The 17,432-nt window shown below is 44.1% G+C and overlaps 3 protein-coding genes across 3 annotated transcripts; 2 read left to right on the top strand and 1 right to left on the bottom strand.

Moving 5' to 3' along the window:
- Positions 1-6,986: 6,986 nt before the first annotated feature.
- Positions 6,987-10,438, bottom strand: LOC122624101. Its single transcript, XM_043803543.1, has 4 exons — positions 10,397-10,438; positions 7,473-8,344; positions 7,173-7,345; positions 6,987-7,060 (listed from the first exon to the last, which is right to left on the bottom strand). The coding sequence occupies exons 1-4, from the start codon at positions 10,436-10,438 to the stop codon at positions 6,987-6,989; spliced, it is 1,161 nt and encodes a 386-aa protein (XP_043659478.1).
- A 49-nt stretch (positions 10,439-10,487) lies between these two features.
- Positions 10,488-11,515, top strand: LOC122624105. Its single transcript, XM_043803547.1, has 2 exons — positions 10,488-10,658; positions 10,739-11,515. Exons 1-2 carry the CDS (start codon positions 10,488-10,490, stop codon positions 11,513-11,515), a joined length of 948 nt encoding a protein of 315 aa, XP_043659482.1.
- An 869-nt stretch (positions 11,516-12,384) lies between these two features.
- Positions 12,385-16,850, top strand: LOC122624106. Its single transcript, XM_043803548.1, has 3 exons — positions 12,385-12,436; positions 15,242-15,358; positions 15,572-16,850. Exons 1-3 carry the CDS (start codon positions 12,385-12,387, stop codon positions 16,420-16,422), a joined length of 1,020 nt encoding a protein of 339 aa, XP_043659483.1. The 3' UTR covers positions 16,423-16,850.
- Positions 16,851-17,432: the final 582 nt, after the last annotated feature.

Here is a 17,432-nt window from a genome sequence, read left to right on the forward strand (position 1 = left end):
GTGGCCTTCGACACTTGACTCGATGGCTTGCCACTGTGCCCACTGCTGAGGAGCTCAGCTCCAGCGAGCGACCCCAAGATAAAAAGCCAATAGAAAAGCCACGAAACTTGCGAAAATAAAAATGAAAGGAGGAAAAAGGAGGATGAAGTGGGTTGGCTTGGCAAATAGCTAGATGCTCTTGGCCAGCCAATCTATTTACCAACATTTTATAAAAATTAACTCTGCCAGCGTTATGCGTAATTGGAATGCAACGGATTTGCCGACACCGGCATTTCGTTATAATTTATTTTAGTTTATATTTACACTCCATTCTGATTGAAAGCCATGGTAGTTGAGCATTTTGAGATCCACTAAAGGCAAAAGGTAAAATAAAATGTATAGCTCACTGAATGCGCCCAATTTAAATGCATGTAGCTTCAAGCAAAGTTTATTTGAAATCATCAGTAATTAGAGTCTCTGCTCCTCAGCTTCAGTTAAGTATGGTAGTACTCGTATATAACGAAAAAAAAACAAGAAAAAAGAAAAAACACAATAAAAGCAACTTTGGCAAAGTACTTAAAGTGACTTTGCAGCGCAACACGAAACGGCAATCCCCTTGGAAATCCCCTCTCCAGAACTAAGGCTTTCCCGCTTTTCCTGCTTTTCCACTTTCCGGACGAACACATGTAGCTGCAAGGAGTCGTTAAAATTATCAATGAAACTTTACAAATCTTCGGTGGGGGGAAAAAAAGCCGGCAAAAATGGATTGATGGCGAGGGGCAATGGAATGGAAAATAAGAAAGGACTGAAGCCAAATGTACAAGGGAAAAAGTTAAGTTGCAACTTTGTTAACTTTGACGCTTATTAAAGCGCTGAACAATCCAGCAACTGAGTTAAAAAGGGCGCAAGGACTCGATTAAAGGGAAACCCTTGCAGAATTTCCCATGCCCATGGCCAACAGTTCAATGTCAATGCCAAAAACCCATTCTAGTTTTTCCATTAAATTCACATCACAGCCGCATCGCAAATGCCTGGCCCCAAAAAAATGTATATAAATATTTTGCTGGCCGGGCTGAAATATAATCAAAAGGCAATAAATATTGCAAATGTGACAAAGCAGGCAAAGTTTAACTAGGACATGCGCCGCCCCCCGCCCCCTCTCCTTGCCACGCCCACTTGCCCAGGAAACGGCTACAAAATGTTTACATGCTGCGGTAACAGCAACAAACAGCGAAAAAAACGAAATAAAAACAAAAAAAAGAGGAAACAAAAAGCGAAAAAAAGTGAAAAAAGCGAAAATAGCGACGTAAAAAAGTAAGTAAGCCAGCGCCAAAGGACGAAGAATAAACAGAGGTGGAAAGGACACAAAAAATGAGCAAGGACCAAAATTAACTTAGCCTGACCATAGAGTAAAACACCCTGAAACGCAGCCGCATTGTGAAGTTATCAATGGAAAATTAAACAAAAATTATTTTATAATTTTATTCATGACTAAACTGGACTTTTTCCTGATTAAGACTAGATTTGTATCATAGATTGTTATTAATATTCTATATTCTTTATTGATTTATTTCATATGGACTTCATTTTCTTTAGTACTATTTAGCATTTCTTAGTGTAGTAATGTTTTAAGTATTATTGACTGCTTAAGGTTAACATGGAATGTAGGCTACCCCTTGAAAGGGTAGCCACAAAAAGGGATAAGCATTGTGGCACACCCGTTGAGGGGCTGTGTGGGTGGGGGGTGGCGAAAAAAATGAAATATAAAATGCAAAAATGGCTTTTAAGCAGCGAATGTCGCGGGGTGCCACCCCCCAAGGGACGCAGGTGTCTGTGTGTGTGTGTGTGTGTGTGGGTGTGGGGGTGGGCAGGATGTGGATGTGGATGTGGCAAAAGGACATTGCTGTTGTTTGCCGGGTGGGCGCCGTGTGCCATCTGATGTGTGCAGTTCATCAGCGACCGCAGCAAAAGGCTGCAAGATCCTGCATACACACAAAAAAATAAAAAAAATAAAAAGAAATGAAATGAAAAATGACAGCGGACACAGAGGACACAGGACACCGCATCCTGGCAGTTAGCCATCACAAAAGGGCGAAATGAAATTATCATAGGGCTGGCTTAGCGCAGTCAAATGAACCAGAAAATGGTTCATTAAAAACGAGAAATGAAGCTGCACACACACACACACACATGGGTGGGTGGGGGTGGAGATGGGGGTGGCGATCATTTGTGGGGGAGGGGGGAAGGGAACACTTCGTGGAGCCAGCGAAACTGCAGCCCTGAGTCAATTATGAAGTGCAAGCTAATTGCATTCCTTCGCTGGATTTTGTTTGCCGCTCTAATGGAATTGCCAGGCTGCACAAGTTGTCCCAAAGATCCTCTCTAACTAACTCCTAACTCCTTTACTCCCAACTAACTCCTTTACTCCCAACTAACTCCTTTACCCCTAACTAACTCCTTTACCCCCAACTCCTTTACCACCAGCATTACTCCTTTGTTTATGCAAGCGGAAATTCATTATTTTAGCATGCACGCCGCAAATTATGCTATGAACTGCACCTTCCCTTTGAATTTGCACAAATTTCGCAGATATTTTTTTGTTTTACTGCGAACTTTGCAAGTGGAATTACTATATTGGAAGCGGATTAAATTCATCCGTCATTGCGGCCAAATTTCTGCCAGAGAATTAACATTCCAAATTGAATTGGGTCTCAGCAATTTATGTGGAAATACTCGCACGCAAGTATATGAGGAATTTTCGACTATCTGCCATCGGCTTCAAGTCACTGTTTTAAAACACTCACTTAATTGCATTTTATATAAAAAAAAGGAGATAAAAAGGTAAAAAGTATATAGACACCCTAATAAATGCCATTTAAATGAGAAACATTTTTTGCGCACAGGGATTGCTAATTAAATAATTAATCGCTGCAAAAGTTGAAGCAAAAAAACAGCATAACTAAATCAGCAAATAAGTGCGCTTATAAATATTTAAAACTCACCGCAAATTGCCGCTCGTCAACTTCAGTCAAGAGAGAGATACTCGATTCGAGCCACTTGTTTTGGCCATACATTAAGTGAAGTTCCACCAATTATTTTCGCTTTACCAGAAACCAAAAAAAAAAGGACACCGGGAATTGTCAGCCGCACAACAACTGTGGATTTCATTTAAATTTTTAACGAAAATCCACTAAGAGCATTGCGAGCGACGAGCGGAATTGCGACCAGGTTAGTTGTAGCATAATAATGCATAATAAAAAACATTCAACATTAAACATATATACGCGCTTTTGTTGCCCGCAAAAAGGCGTAATTTCTGTTATATATTTTTTTGTATTTATTTTGCTGCGCCTCTTTGGCTTTTCAATGAACACGCGGCTATTTGTTAAATCAATGAATGCACCCGGTGGCCGAGGAGGAGTAGTGGGGAAAGGAGGACTCCTCCGGTTTTCTGGAACTGAGTGCCCGACTCCGGAACACTGGCCAATCCATGTTCCATGGCCATCCGCACACACACACACACACACACACTGATAAATTGATAAACGCATTACAAGATATTTTGCACATTTCATGGATGTTTCGCGCCGAAGAAGGCTGCACATACATATATATATGTACATATGCTCGTTTGTATGTTACATATGATATATATACTATACTATATGGCATAAAGTCAGCTCGTGTTAAAATCTGCTTTTATGATTAATTGCCGTGGCTGGCAATGGGAAATAAACCACGACAACGAAGGCGACTTGCTGCATTTCAATTTGCATTTTCGTTGCATTTTCGTTGCATTTTCGTTGCGTTTTCGCTGCGTTTCATTTCGTATCGTTTTGCAGCCATTTTCATTGCTCGACCACTTTTCCGGGCATTTTCCATTTGGCACATTCACACTTTTGCGGTTTCATTTCGCTGGGCACGAAGTAATTCGCCATTCGCCATTCGGCATTCGACATTCGGCTGATTTAAGCATGATCCTTGTGTAATCGCTCGTTAATTAATACTCGCACACATCTCACAGAGTTCACAAACCTTTTAGGCATTGACTTCGAAATGATATTTTGGATAATTAGTTTGTTTATCTACTTGGGCATTGCGTAGGCCTATTGGTTCATATAAATATTATCATATATGTTTTATTACAGCTTAGCAGGATATAAATATTATTATATATGTTATATACAGCTAATTACAGCTATTTAAATATTATAATATATATTACATTACAGCTTAGCAGTATATAAATATTAAATTATATGTTTTATTACAGCTTAGCAGTATATAAATATAATAATATATGTTATATATTACAGCTTAGCACCAAACCTTGATTGGTTTGCAATAGAAAAGCTAATTGCTTTGTTTTTAGCTTTATTAGTATTTCAGTTTTTCTTAGGTTTTTCTTTCGGTGCTCCAGCACTCCTTCGTTTTTCCCCATTAAATCCCACTTGGCTTCGAATTTGCTGTTCGCTTGCTTCTCATGGAAATTGGCGCGTTTATCTTGCATTATTTTGCGCACATTCGCTTCGCATAACTTTCGGCCTCCGTTGCAACTTCAACTCACTCCGCCTCGCATGCACTGAAAGAAAAGGGATGGAATGTATTCCGACATTTTGGAAAATTTAATATAATTAAATTCACGTTAATATTTTAGTTTATATGTAGGAGTACAGCCTATGAAAGGCAAATAAAACATTTAAGCTAAATTAAGTTTCTCACATTTCAAAATGTATATTTTTTGGTAAATATCTTTAAATAGCTTCAATACCTTCGTATAAAAGCCACTCGTACCTAGTTGTTACATACGTTTCCACGCTTCGAGCATACCCTGTCTGCGGCCAGAGCAACGGATATGAATACCTATGAATGGCGTCCATTAGTTGGCAATTAAAACGCCCATTTGAGCTCATTTCTTTCAGTGCTCCCGAGACTTTCGCCAGTGCTTCCGTTTCCTTTGGCCCCGCCAGACGAAAAAGGACGAAAGGAGGCAGAAACGAAAGCACCAAAAGGACGAACGAACAAAAAGGACGAACGAACAAAAAGGACGAACAAACGGGAGTGGAAAGGAGAGCAAATGGACGAACTGCAACTGGCATTTTTGGCGTTCCCGGCACGCGCTCACTAATTTTATTCCTTAATAAAAACTACAGGCACATTGCATGGCACAATGCGCTGGAGCGAGACGGCGAATGCCGTTCGTGCACGTACCGATCGCCCCCTCTCTTTCCCTCCCCCGGGTGCAGCTATCTGCTATCTGCAGGGGGGGTAGGGGGGATTGCTACCTCTGGCGAGGTGCGCTATCAAACTAGCAGGGTTCATTAAAGTGATAATTACAAAGGCCGTAAAGGGAAGGACGTTCGTACGTAAGACGACAGGCAACGGAAATACGAGCTGCAAGCTGGAAAGTAAATCCAAAACATAAACACGGCGAGGCGAGGAAAGCTCCGCCAGAGGTGGAAGGGGTGGGAAAACCCAGGGGGGGGAGCCCAGGAAAATGTAATACATGTTTCGAATGAATCACCTTAGTTCCAGGTAAATATCTGGGTATATATCAATAGTATGCATAGTATTTAAACACAACCTGCATACATTGCAAACTATTTCTTAAGCTCTTTAAAAAAAGAAAAGCTATGAAAAAAGGAAAATTCATGTGCGATTTAATTGCCAGACTTTGAGGCTTCCAAGGGGATAATCCATATTTATACTGTGCAAAATCATGGGAATCGGAGCAAACCGATAAAGTAAGGTCGGACATGAATTTAAATAATCACAACCCCCCAAAAAAAAAGGGAAAAACAAGGACTTTGCACAGCTGCCAACAGGCTGACGCCCAAGGACCAAGAAAACTTTGCGGCATAAACAACAAGCAGGGAAAATGCGGGTGGCGGGGTGGCTTGGGTGGAAAATCGAGGGAAAGAAAAGCCATAAACTACAATTGAAAGAAACAACAAAGACATTGCCAGCAGCGACGGCAGCAACAGCAGCAGCAGAAGGCAAGAAGTAAATAAATAAATAAATAAATACATACATATGTATGCAAAAATGGCAAAAGGATTGGGCAACGGCAAAAGTGAAATACTTTGATATGCATCTAAATGGCATCATCAGCATCATCCCTGCCCATGCTGCCCTTAACCCTCGACTGCCCACGGGTTCTTTAAGTGAGAAAACAGCGTGCACGCAGAGAAGCACCAACTGATTATTAGAATTATGTATAATTCAATAACTAATGTCAAAAGGAATTGAGTGCTTAAGTGGTATACTATCGATATAATATAGAACTGTGAACTATGTAAATAGCAGGAATATTATTTGATATATCTGCGCTTTTCTCGCAGTGCAGCAGCCTGGCTGAGCAGCAGCCACCGAAGATGGCAATCAGTGGCACTGCGATTGAGAGAGCAACAGCAAATAGAATAGAAATCAGGCAGCACAACATCAACATTCAGTGTTTGCAAAATCTCGGGTGAAATAAAAATAGTGGAAAAACAAAATGCGAACAGATCAGAAGACCTCAGAACTCAGACCTCTGCCCATGCTGGATGCAAACCAAACCGAAAAAAAACCTAAAAAATATATATTTATTTGCAACACCAAGTGCGACAAGCAAACAGAACGAAATAAAAATAAAATACTGCAAATCATTTTGTGGGCTCAACATTTTAGTTCGCCGACAAAGTGCACATTGGTGCGAAAAATGATTATAAATAAATACTTATGCATATCACATTCAGCAGAAATCGAAAAAAAGTCACTCGAAAAAATGCGCAAAGATACAAAAATCTCTTCGCATTTATTCCGTTATTGGTATTGTTTAATAATATATAAATAACACAAGCAAAAAACTAAATGAAAATGCCACAAGTTTTCTTTACAATTTATTGGAAACGCTGCCGCTAAAATAAGTTATAAAAAAAATGTAAAAAAAAAGGAAATATATATGCATGTAGATTTATTGCGGTGGAACCACTGTGCCGCCAGCTGGAAATCCTGCCCAGCCTCATTCACATATTGGTCGCTTTTGTGGCTTTGTAATGCAAATGTTTGGGCAACCCTGGCTGCTGATAGTGCAGCTCGACTGTTGAGGGGATGGTGGGGGTGGAGTTGGCGTGGGAAAATAGAAAATGGAAAATGTAAAATAGAGAATGGAATATACAATCCGCATTGATGGCAACTCTGGACACACTCACTTCGGTACACATTGTAGCCCCGCTCGTCGGCGATGTAGTACTGCGTCTGGATCTGGTTCCTGGGCCCCGGAATGGGCACCGAGTTGTAGCCCTCCTGCACGTTGACCAGCCGGTCGGCCACCCGCTTGGTGTACAGCTTCTTGTAGTTCACCAGGCCGTTGCTCATCACCAATCTGGAATATAGTAAAGTATTAGTTCATATTTAAATAACTAATGTTTACTTGTACAACAAGCCTCAGCTGGCACATAGTTTGTAGATTTGTTTTGCAAATCATGGTTAATTAATCGTAATCAACTCACTTGTACTCCTCGGTGCCGTTGGGGTGTATCACGTGATAGTTTTGCACAACATAGATGGGCGTGGGAGTGGGCGTGCCCGTGGGATGAGTGCTCGTGCTTGTGGTTGTGGGTGGAGTGGGTGCTGGAGTGGGTGGTGGCACTTCGTCGAAGAAATAATCAAGATTCTCCTCTTCAAAGTCCATTTGCGGAAATACAACCAATTGATCCTCGTACAATGGCCACATTTGCTCAATAGGTGTCCCAATTTGGGATGGGTTGGGCTTGCTGGGTGTGGTGCTACTCGTACTGGTGGCTCTAGTGGTCCTTGCTGTTGTTGTGGTGGAGGTGGTGGTGGCCAGCGGCGGACTGAAGTCATCACCATCCTCGATGTCACTGGGCCAAACAACCAATTGTAATTCATAGATGGGCTGGCTGTCCGGGGACTTCAAGTGGCGAGGCCGCCAGGCGTCCGGATTTGCCTCGGCCAACTGCTCCATCGGCTTATTACCACTCGCCAGTGGCAGCCACGCCCCCCTCGCCTGCAACGCCCCCTCATTGTGGCAGCCTAACGAGTCCATTGTCGCCGCATCGAAAGTCAATTTGCAGTCGATGCGCTGGCCATCCACTTGAGCAGCAGTGGCCTCCGTCTCCGACTCTGTCTCCGTCTCCGATTCCTGATGCGGGTCGTAGTTGTAGGTGGTGGTGTCCGGATCCGAAACCGAATCCAAATCCGAATCCGAATCGAGGTGCGGAGCTGCCACTGTGCCGGCCTGCAGCAAAGGGATTAGCAGCAGCAGCTGCAGGAGCAGCAACTCCGGCCGGATTCTGTTTGATGATGACATGTCTGCGGGCGCCTTTCCTTCTGCCTTTTGCACGCTGCCAACGGCTCCGGACTTGTATTTATACGAGTCAAAGGCACTGGCAGTTCAAGTTGACTGAATCATCATCGTCATCATCTGCATCATCATCATCTGCATCATCATCATCATCATCAGCAGCAGCAGTATCAGCAGCAGCACTCTAGACATCGGGAATATATATACACTTTACATGCACAATACCGTTATGCGCCAGAACGGCAAATAAGCTGGCTTTGCAGCGACCACTTTGGAGCAGGCCCACAATGAGCAGTCGAAGCGGGCTCTTAACCCGTGAATCGAATAATGTCGAACACAATAAGCTGCCACCTAAGCGTGGGTTTAAAGTACGAACTCAATAATGCGCCTTTATTGTATACTTTCAAGGCACATTGCTCATACGCAATGTATGCCGCTTACTTCAAAAGGCTACGTTTTATACGCAGAATGATTTGGAAACATTTTTGAAACAGAGATTAGATACACCGCATTAGATAGATTTATAGTTTTTAAGCAAGAACTCTTACCTAGCACCATCATTGATGGTTTATAGTCGGCAAAGTGCATTACGCATACGCAGCGTTGCCTGCTTTCTAAGTGCCTAGAATGCTGTGTACTCTCATCACCCCGCTCAGCAGTCAGGGGTTAAACTGCATCACTATACGATGATCATGTGAAACCGAAAGATGATGAAAATCGGTAAAGGAATATATGTACAGTACATATGTACATTTGAATGAAGAGGCGCTCAGGCGCAGGATTGTAAAATCTTTATAATCGCCACATTGTGAGTGAGCTCGTAAATGTGCTAATGGGTATTTGGTTCTGAGTTGTTTGCTCCAGAGGTGATCGAAGTTCATTGGCTTAGTTATTTATAATTTATTTATTTTTATTTAAAACTTGTCTTTCATTCATATTCTAAATGAGCGTAATTGTAGCAACTTAGCTTTAAGTGTCATTTTAAAATGACTTTCTAGGTTTTTTGCGATAAACAAGATGAGATGTTTTATTTTTAGGGCTTGCTTCGCGACAAACCGGTTGAAGTTTTGAATCATTTGAATCATAATTCAGGTTTTCTGATTTTTTGGTTTTTTGTATTTTCTGCATCGCTGTTTGGCGCGTTTTCAAGGACAGGCAGCTGGATAATTTAATTCAATTTCTATTTAATTGAACCAAAGGCGTCTTTAATGTGCAATTTATCACAAACTTTTTGATTTATGAGTCCGCAGCAGCAAGCGGCTGTCCAGCAACTTGTTCATTTCACTCCACTTCTTTCTTATTTTTTTCCTTTTTCTTTGCGTTTGGGAAAATTTCAAATCTTACCCGAAATTTCCATGCAAGCGAAACATTTTCCACCAGCCACCCCTCAAAATTTTCCTTTTCTTTTTCCGCCCGTTTCGTTGGCACAAATTTAATTTGATTTGATTTTGGCCGCTGGACATGGCAAGCCCAAGGCAATTTGTCAAAAAGCCATATAGCTACTGTATATTTCTATGCACACGCATATTTAGTGACATTTCCCCACTTTTTTTGAATATTAGAAAAATTCCAAAATATAATATCCTTTGAAATGTATGAGCTAAATGATGGGCATGCCAGTGCTGTGCCATTTATGGAGTAATAATATGTTGGGCAAATATTTCCAGTTTGGGCGTGTGTGCAAAGTATGAGGAATTAATTTGGGCAAAATTGGCAAACAATTGGTAAGCAATTTGTTTGCGTTTGAGTTTGCCTGGTAAATTAATTGCACAAGTTTGCAAAATTAATGGACACCTGCAGATCCCCAAAAGTGCCAATAGCTGCATGTGTTTGTTTTGCATGTATGTACAATGTCTATATTAATATTGAATTGAAATCCCATAAGCTTGCAAATGAAGATGCTGTAATTCTGGATGTAATTCTGGCATATAAATAAGTATATGGCCGTTGTTAAATGCTGTCCCACATTTTGTGCCAGTTTCTTTTCAGTATTAAAAACCATTTGGATTCTTGCTTCAAATCTGGTTCCATTAACTGCGGCCCAAAATATCATTTCATATCGCGGATATGACCACAAAATCATATATAAGAAGTGCTGAGCCTGCTCACCACATCAAAGCGACTCACAGCCAACGCGGGATAAGCAACCATCCTTATTGAAATTTCAAAGAAAGCAAACTACTTGAATACCCTAACAAACATGGCCCACACACTCAGTTTCGCCATCCTGCTGGCTGCAATTTCCATGGGACTGGCCTTGAGCACAACAACTACAGCAAGCACAAGGCAACCGGTGTCCACTACCACTGAAAGGTCCTTGGAAAAGGACGCGGCCATGGAGTCCTTGGAGCGCCGTGACAAACGCCAACTGGTACGTGTTAGCCATTATCTGGCAGACTTGATAGTTGGAGTAATACATATAGTAATATCATACCTAAATCCATTCCTTAGACTGCCAATGGCGGACAGAGCAGCCTGGCTGGTTCCACGGGCAACTATCCCGTGTTCTTCGATGGCCTCAACGTGAATCCCCCGCTGCAGCAACTGCCCCCCCTGCAGCAACTGCCCCCCCTGCAGCAACTGCCGCCCCTGCAGCCGATCACCGTGGTGACGCCAGTGGCCTCCAACTCGAATGCCCAGAGCCAGCAGCCGCAGTCCGGCTGGCTGCCCCAATTTGGCCAGAACCTGCCGCTCATTGGCACCTGGGTCGGTGGGCTGCCCAACTTGATCAACGGCCTGGGACTGGGTTCGCTGAACGGCGGCTTCGGCACTCTGGGCGGCCTGAATCTGGGCAACCTGGGACTGGGTGCAGTGGCGCCGGTGGCCTCGTTGCCTGGCCAACTGGTGGGCTCGTCGCCCAATCCGCAGACCTCCTGTCCGCTCACCCAGAAGCTCAACTGCCGCTGCGAGCCGCTCATCCAGCTGCCGGGTCTGAAGCCCGGCTCCAATCCGCTGAGGACGCAGCTGGTGCAGATCCAGCGGCAGAATGTGCGCAAGAACGACGACGGCTCGCAGGAGATGCGCGTGATCCTCAGCAGTGGCCAAGTGATCTACCAGCGGACGAGCAGGGATGGCTTCCAGAATGGCTACCTGACCATGAGGATCCAGTCGGGCAGGTACTTCACCATCTACTACACGGTCAACGAGAAGGAGTACACGGTGCGCGCGGATGTCAAGGACACGCCGCCCAGCTCCGATTTCGATGACGAGCTGAATGGGCAGCTCTAGAAATCCCCGCACTTACTTGCATCTTTTTTTTCATATATCTAACTAGCCATATCTTATATACAATGGATTTAAACAAATGGATTTACTCAAATTAAACGTGTGTATGCACATTTCCTAGAAAAAGTGTCAGCAGTCTTGAATATCTCCAAGTTCGCCATCCAAATTTGTAGCAAGTCTCATTTAAAAGCACTTAAATATGGCCACATATGTTGAGCGCAGCCAATTTGAACCCGATAACCCGAAATTCTCCGTAAACTCGATTAATCCCTTTTTTATTCGCAACTTTTTTCTGGAACTTCTTTGCTACAACTACAAACTAGCTGCGCAAGAAATAAACAACAATGAAACACATTTCAGACGATTGCTCCTGGGGGACAAAAAGTTTAGCTACAAAGACAAATATTCATGGGGGTGCGGCAATAAACTGGTTTTTATTGCCGCAAATGTTGTTAAAGGGTTAACAAGAGGGGCGCTGCTCCTTAGCCCAACCAATTTCTAAAGGAAGCAACAACTCCCCTAATTACTCAAGCCACTCGAAAAATAAATGGATAACTAAATAAATATTTATACAAACTACAGTTCGTAGTATTAGCAGTTTTCACTTTCAGCATTAAATTGAAATTATGCAAGGTTTAAATTATATGATATTAATTTCACTATAATAAGCTATAGTTTTGTTTATTTATCAGTTGCAGTGAGCGGACACCAGTTGAGTCTTAGGGATATGGAAAAGCCGAGGGAAACAAAGAGCCAATGGGCAAATGGAAATCAAGCTGTAAAATGCCATATCCGTGCCCCTCGATTTTCCGCTTCCTCGCTTTTCCGCACTCCACTTTTCCCCATTTCAAGTTGTGCCCAGAAGTTTCGCAATGAGCCTGGAAATGGAAACTGCCGGGGATATTCCCGGAAAAGCCAAGTCGAGTGCATTGGTGTGAGGGGGTGGGGCAGAGAGAGGGGTAGGGGGAGGTAGGTCAGGGTGGTGCATAATTAAAAGTTCCCTTTTGTGCCGAGATTGGTGGATCCCACGCCATGGCAGCTGCACTTTGATCCAATCGAGCTGTGATTAGTCAGTGCAACAGCAAATGAAATAGTCCTCCAAAAAACGCACAGGTTAACCTGGGGTTATTAATATTAACTGAAGGTTAGGCTGGTTGAAGGTTAGGAAGGTTAAACAAAAAGTTACAATCGAAGTTGTTACGTTAATATTTTAAGCTGAAGCTCAATTACGTGATTCTCGATTATGGGATCTGATTTTAGGATGCTGAAAGCGCTTTCGGTAAACAATTTACACAGTTGTTGGTTTAAAAGTTGCTTCTGGGGGGGGAGGCTTTTAACAGGGGGCGTGGCAGGGGACGTGGCTGGTAATGAAACCGCATTGCTCGGTGCACACGAAACTTTTCACAAATCATAAATGGTCCCGGGACACACACAAACCCACACACACAAACCCACACACACATTGCACACACATTTAGTTTACCCAGACTACCCAGCTTTTAAGCCAAACATTTCCCCCTTTTAAAAAGGCCCAAAGGGGGGGGTGGGAAGAGGCGGGGGACTCATTGGTTATGCCAATTGCAAAAGTCCGGGGCAACAATTGAAATTGCCGGACTCGTTGATGAGACTTTAAGCTGTGGCTGCAGTCGGAACCCCGCCCCTAATTACATATTACCAGCTGACTGCCATTAAGTGCACCCCCCACTCAGCCCCCACTTCTTTGTGAGCCCCCCCCTCTTCTCCCCTTTTAAAGCTGAGCCTTTTAAAGTGGCGCTGGTAGAGGCATCATTAAATCCACTGAATGCTCCACATTTCGGTTGGCTTCGGATTGTTGATGTTGCCAGTGTTGCGTGGGCGTGGCCCAGGGGCAGTGGGCGATTCTAGGAGCGGCGGAGGAGGAACTCAAACCCAAAGCCAAACCCAAACCCAAACCCAAACCCGGAGCCAAAGCCAAAGCCAGGCCAGACCAGTGGCAACCGCAGACCGACGTGAGTGACCGGCGACGACTAGACAGTGCGAGTGCATGCATACATGCACACATGCATCTGCATCTGCATCTGAATCTGAATCTGACCCACGGCAATGGCCCCTGAAGCCAGGATGCCAGGATGCACCTGGCCCGAAGACACCCCCCGCCGCCCCCGGCTACCCTCGAAAAAGTGCCGCATTGTGTGGCCAGAAAGCGAAACCGCGACTGCAACTGGCCCAGCAACACAGCAGGCACTGCAAACAATTGGGAGGCTACTTTAGCTGAATTCCAAATAAATCTTAGATGAAAGATTAAAGATAAAGTACATACACTTAACTCTATGAAATGCTGCTTATTAAAATAAAGACTAAGCGCTTTGTTAAACTCCAGAAAATTGAATTAAATGGAATTGAAATATTTTGCAAAGTGTGACAAGGACGAGCGAGGCGAGCAGCAAAGGATAACCAGTGGAGAAGGACCCGTGGAGAACGGATGCGAATCGAGAGCGGAAAGCGCGACAGATAGATGGGATGGGGCAGCAAGGGGTTAATGAAGAGGGGCATTTAGTTCGCGGTGCTGTGCAAATGACTAAAATGTATTAGGCAAACTAAAGTTGGCCAAAACAGAGAGAACAGAAACAGGGCGAAGATAAAGGGGCCCAAATGAGGTTAAAACGCTGCACAAAAGCAAATTCATTAGGCTCCCTGGCCTTTAGTACAAGTATAGCTACTAAAAGATACACAACGAAGTTGATTTAAAGTATGATAATCTGTAGCAACTTTGCGTATTTCAATACTGCTGCTTGTTTACCTAGTTTTAAGCCAGGTTAGACTTATCTCCGGTTAATTGGTTTGCTTGAGTGAAGGGCGCGGAAAAGTGCAGGGAAATCGTGGAAAAGCTTAATAATGCCCCAAACCACAATGGGGAAACAGGTGCAAACGTTGCACAGCGATTTCAGCCGCCCCTCTTAACTTTTGCGCCCAGTTTTCCACTTTTCCCTTGTTCAAATAGTTGTAAATGGGCGAAAATGTAAACAAAAAAGAAAAAACGCAGTTGATCCACTTGAAAGGGAAAACAAGAGAAATCATTGAAAGGCAACAATGCTGCGAAAACAAAAGGAAAACAAACTGCAAAGCCAGCGACCACTAAATAAGTGGAGTGCGTGGACGAGTGGAAATGTGGAAATGCGGAAAAGTGGAAAAGCGGAACAGTGGAAAAGCGCACGAAAGAATGTCCAATGTGGCGAATAAATAAAGGATCAAGCGATTCGCCCATTCAAATTGGCGAATATTGGGCGGATAAATGGAGATACATGCAAGGAAACTCAAAAAGGTGGCACTACAAAAAACGAGATAGCCGGTTAACCGCGAGTTTTTTTCACTTACAAGCCATTGTTATCAGCACGTTGAAAAGGGGAATAAACTTTGCGTTTAACTACAACTCTATGGAATATGTGTGTATGTTATACAAAGTTGGTCAGCACAAAAAAATAAACTATTAAAGCAATTACACACGCAAGAATGTTAAATGATGAGTTACAAACTTATAGCATGTTCGTCAAAAATTATAAAAGAACTTTTATCAATTGTTGTCCAAATAGAAATACTTATATGGGTTAAAATAATAAACCCTTTAACTCTGCTGTTTCTCGTTGTTAAGCCCCCATTTCTGCGAATTGGCCAATCGGTGGGGAATTCAACAAGAGTTTGGCAAGATCTGAGTCATTAAAGGTCGGGCTTCTTATCTGGGCCTGTACATAGGTACATTCTCGATAAGCCCTATCAACGACATCAAGCGGAAACACAAAAAGACCATCAAATCGACCACTTTCCCAGTTGAAAGTCAGCGCTGCTGCAGAACGGACGAGAAGATGACAGGTAATTAGGTCGCAGGGCCAAGATCTCCTAACAAAAATAAAAATAATACAAAAATTACTTACTTTAAAAGTACATTAAGTGACATTAAATTCTCTTTGGCGTAGCTGAATAAACTAGTTTCATGTGTAGGCCACAAATTGAACGAGTTTAGTATGCCATTCGGCAAAGTGCTGTTAAATAATGGTTATGTTTTATGTTTCTATTATCCCCCAGACCACAGATGGATGCACTTCAGCAACGGCGTCGTGCCGCCAAATGCCGTGGTGGCCGGTCACGATTCGGATGGCGACACCATCTACGTGGGGCGCGCCTTCTTCTCCAACGACATGCTGCCGGCGAAGGTGATACCCAACAAGGGCAAGGCCTACGTGGCGTATGCGCGCGAGGAGCACGAGCTGGAGAACTACGAGGTGCTGTCGGGCTACAGCTACGAGTGGCTGCCGGCGGAGAATGGGGCGGTGCCGCCGAGCGCCGTCAAAGTGGGCCGTAATGTGGACGGCGAGTATTTGTATGCGGGCCGGGGCTATCATGCCGGTAGCCTGACCATGGGCAAGGTGCATCCCTCCCACGGCTGCCTGTACATCCCCTACGATGCCGATGAGGTGAAGATCTTCGCCTACGAGGTGCTTAGCCAGCCGGAACGCTGGATCGACACCACCGCCACAAGCATTCCGGATGGCGCACTGATCGCTGGCCACGACTCCAACGGGGACACCATCTACGTGGGCCGCGTCTTCCGCAATGGCGACCTGCTGCCCGCCAAGGTGGTGCCGGCCAAGGGCAAAGCCTATGCCGCCTATGCCCAGGCGGAGCACGAGCTCACCGATGTCCAGGTGCTGACCGGATCCGGATTCCGCTGGGTGCCGGCCTCGCACGGCAATGTGGCGCCCGGAGCACTCTCCTCCGGCCCAAATGTCGACGGCGAGTCCCTGTACGTCGGCAGGGCCATCTACTGCGACAGCTTGAGTGTGGGCAAGATCCATCCCTCGCACGGCTGCATCTACATCCCCTTCGGCGGCGAGGAGGTGCGCCTGGAGAACTACGAGGTTCTGGTGAGGATCTAGGCCCCGTCTAGCCATGCCCTCATTTCATTCTTTTTTTTTTTAATAAATCTATTTTTACACAAGAAGTATACAGAAAAATTCGTAGTTTAAAACGCTTGGTTGGACACTTGGCAGCGTAACTGATAAAATTTATGGTAATGCACTCAGTAATTCCCAGAAAAAAAAAGTCCCCCATTCATAGAGTTGTGGTTGTCATGGAATTTTCGAGCCACTTCTTCTATATATGTGGGCTTAGTGTTATCATATCGGTTATCAATTAACAACAATCAATTGATTAGTTGGCCATAAATTTGCGTCAGCTTGTAGCATAATTAACCAGTTGCCTTCGCCCACTGACTTAACACAAAACACTGCATCGTAAAACTCAGCCAGATATCGCAGTTATCAGATACTGTGTACTTGCAGTCAATTCAATATAACTCGACCTTTCGCCTGCCGAGGTAAAAAAGTTATAGTTACCCCGAGACTCTTTGTAACTTTTCTTGTATATTAAAAAGTTGATTAAAAGTTTTATAAAGTTAAAATCGATATATTTGTGGCGGGGGAAGCTTTTCATTTCATTGCTATTAATATTAATATGCGCACGTTGTAATCAATACAAGTTTCGAGCACTTGTTTTCCAACACAAAGTGCACTTGATTTTATAAGGAAATTGCTTAAACACTTTAACCTTTCCCCTGCACTAGCAATGGCGCCATCTATGGGCTGATTATGTTTTGTGACAGTGGCGCCACCTATTAAGGGGTGGCGAAAGCCTTAGCTAAGCTTTGGTGAAAGCTGCGCCGGGTTCGTGTCTTGGCTAAAGTGCCTGGCTTAGTGCCCAGTTTCCAGTGTGACCGTTCGCGTGCAGCTGCAAAACACCGCGCCACTCTATGGCGCCACGCAGATATTTTAGGCAATTCCAGCGACGCCGCAGTCGACGTGCCGACCGCCGCCGCTCTCGGTCACACTCTGCCACCAAACAGCAACGAAATCGGTTGTCGTCGCGAAAAGTGCGAATCGAGTGCATA

This window comes from Drosophila teissieri, chromosome X, assembly GCF_016746235.2.
Source record: "Drosophila teissieri strain GT53w chromosome X, Prin_Dtei_1.1, whole genome shotgun sequence".
NCBI lineage: Eukaryota > Metazoa > Arthropoda > Insecta > Diptera > Drosophilidae > Drosophila > Drosophila teissieri.

Coding starts and splice junctions, on each gene's coding strand:
- LOC122624106 (XM_043803548.1), top strand. CDS start 12,385: ATGAGCCTGGAAATGGAAACTGCCGGGGATATTCCCGGAAAAGCCAAG. Junction 12,437..15,241: donor TCCCGGAAAAGCCAAGTCGA/GTGCATTGGTGT, acceptor GCCTGTACATAG/GTACATTCTCGATAAGCCCT. Junction 15,359..15,571: donor AACGGACGAGAAGATGACAG/GTAATTAGGTCG, acceptor ATTATCCCCCAG/ACCACAGATGGATGCACTTC.
- LOC122624105 (XM_043803547.1), top strand. CDS start 10,488: ATGGCCCACACACTCAGTTTCGCCATCCTGCTGGCTGCAATTTCCATG. Junction 10,659..10,738: donor GCCGTGACAAACGCCAACTG/GTACGTGTTAGC, acceptor TCCATTCCTTAG/ACTGCCAATGGCGGACAGAG.
- LOC122624101 (XM_043803543.1), bottom strand. CDS start 10,438: ATGGTTGCTTATCCCGCGTTGGCTGTGAGTCGCTTTGATGTG. Junction 8,345..10,396: donor CTGTGAGTCGCTTTGATGTG/GTGAGCAGGCTC, acceptor TATAAATACAAG/TCCGGAGCCGTTGGCAGCGT. Junction 7,061..7,172: donor GGGCTACAATGTGTACCGAA/GTGAGTGTGTCC, acceptor TCCCCTCAACAG/TCGAGCTGCACTATCAGCAG.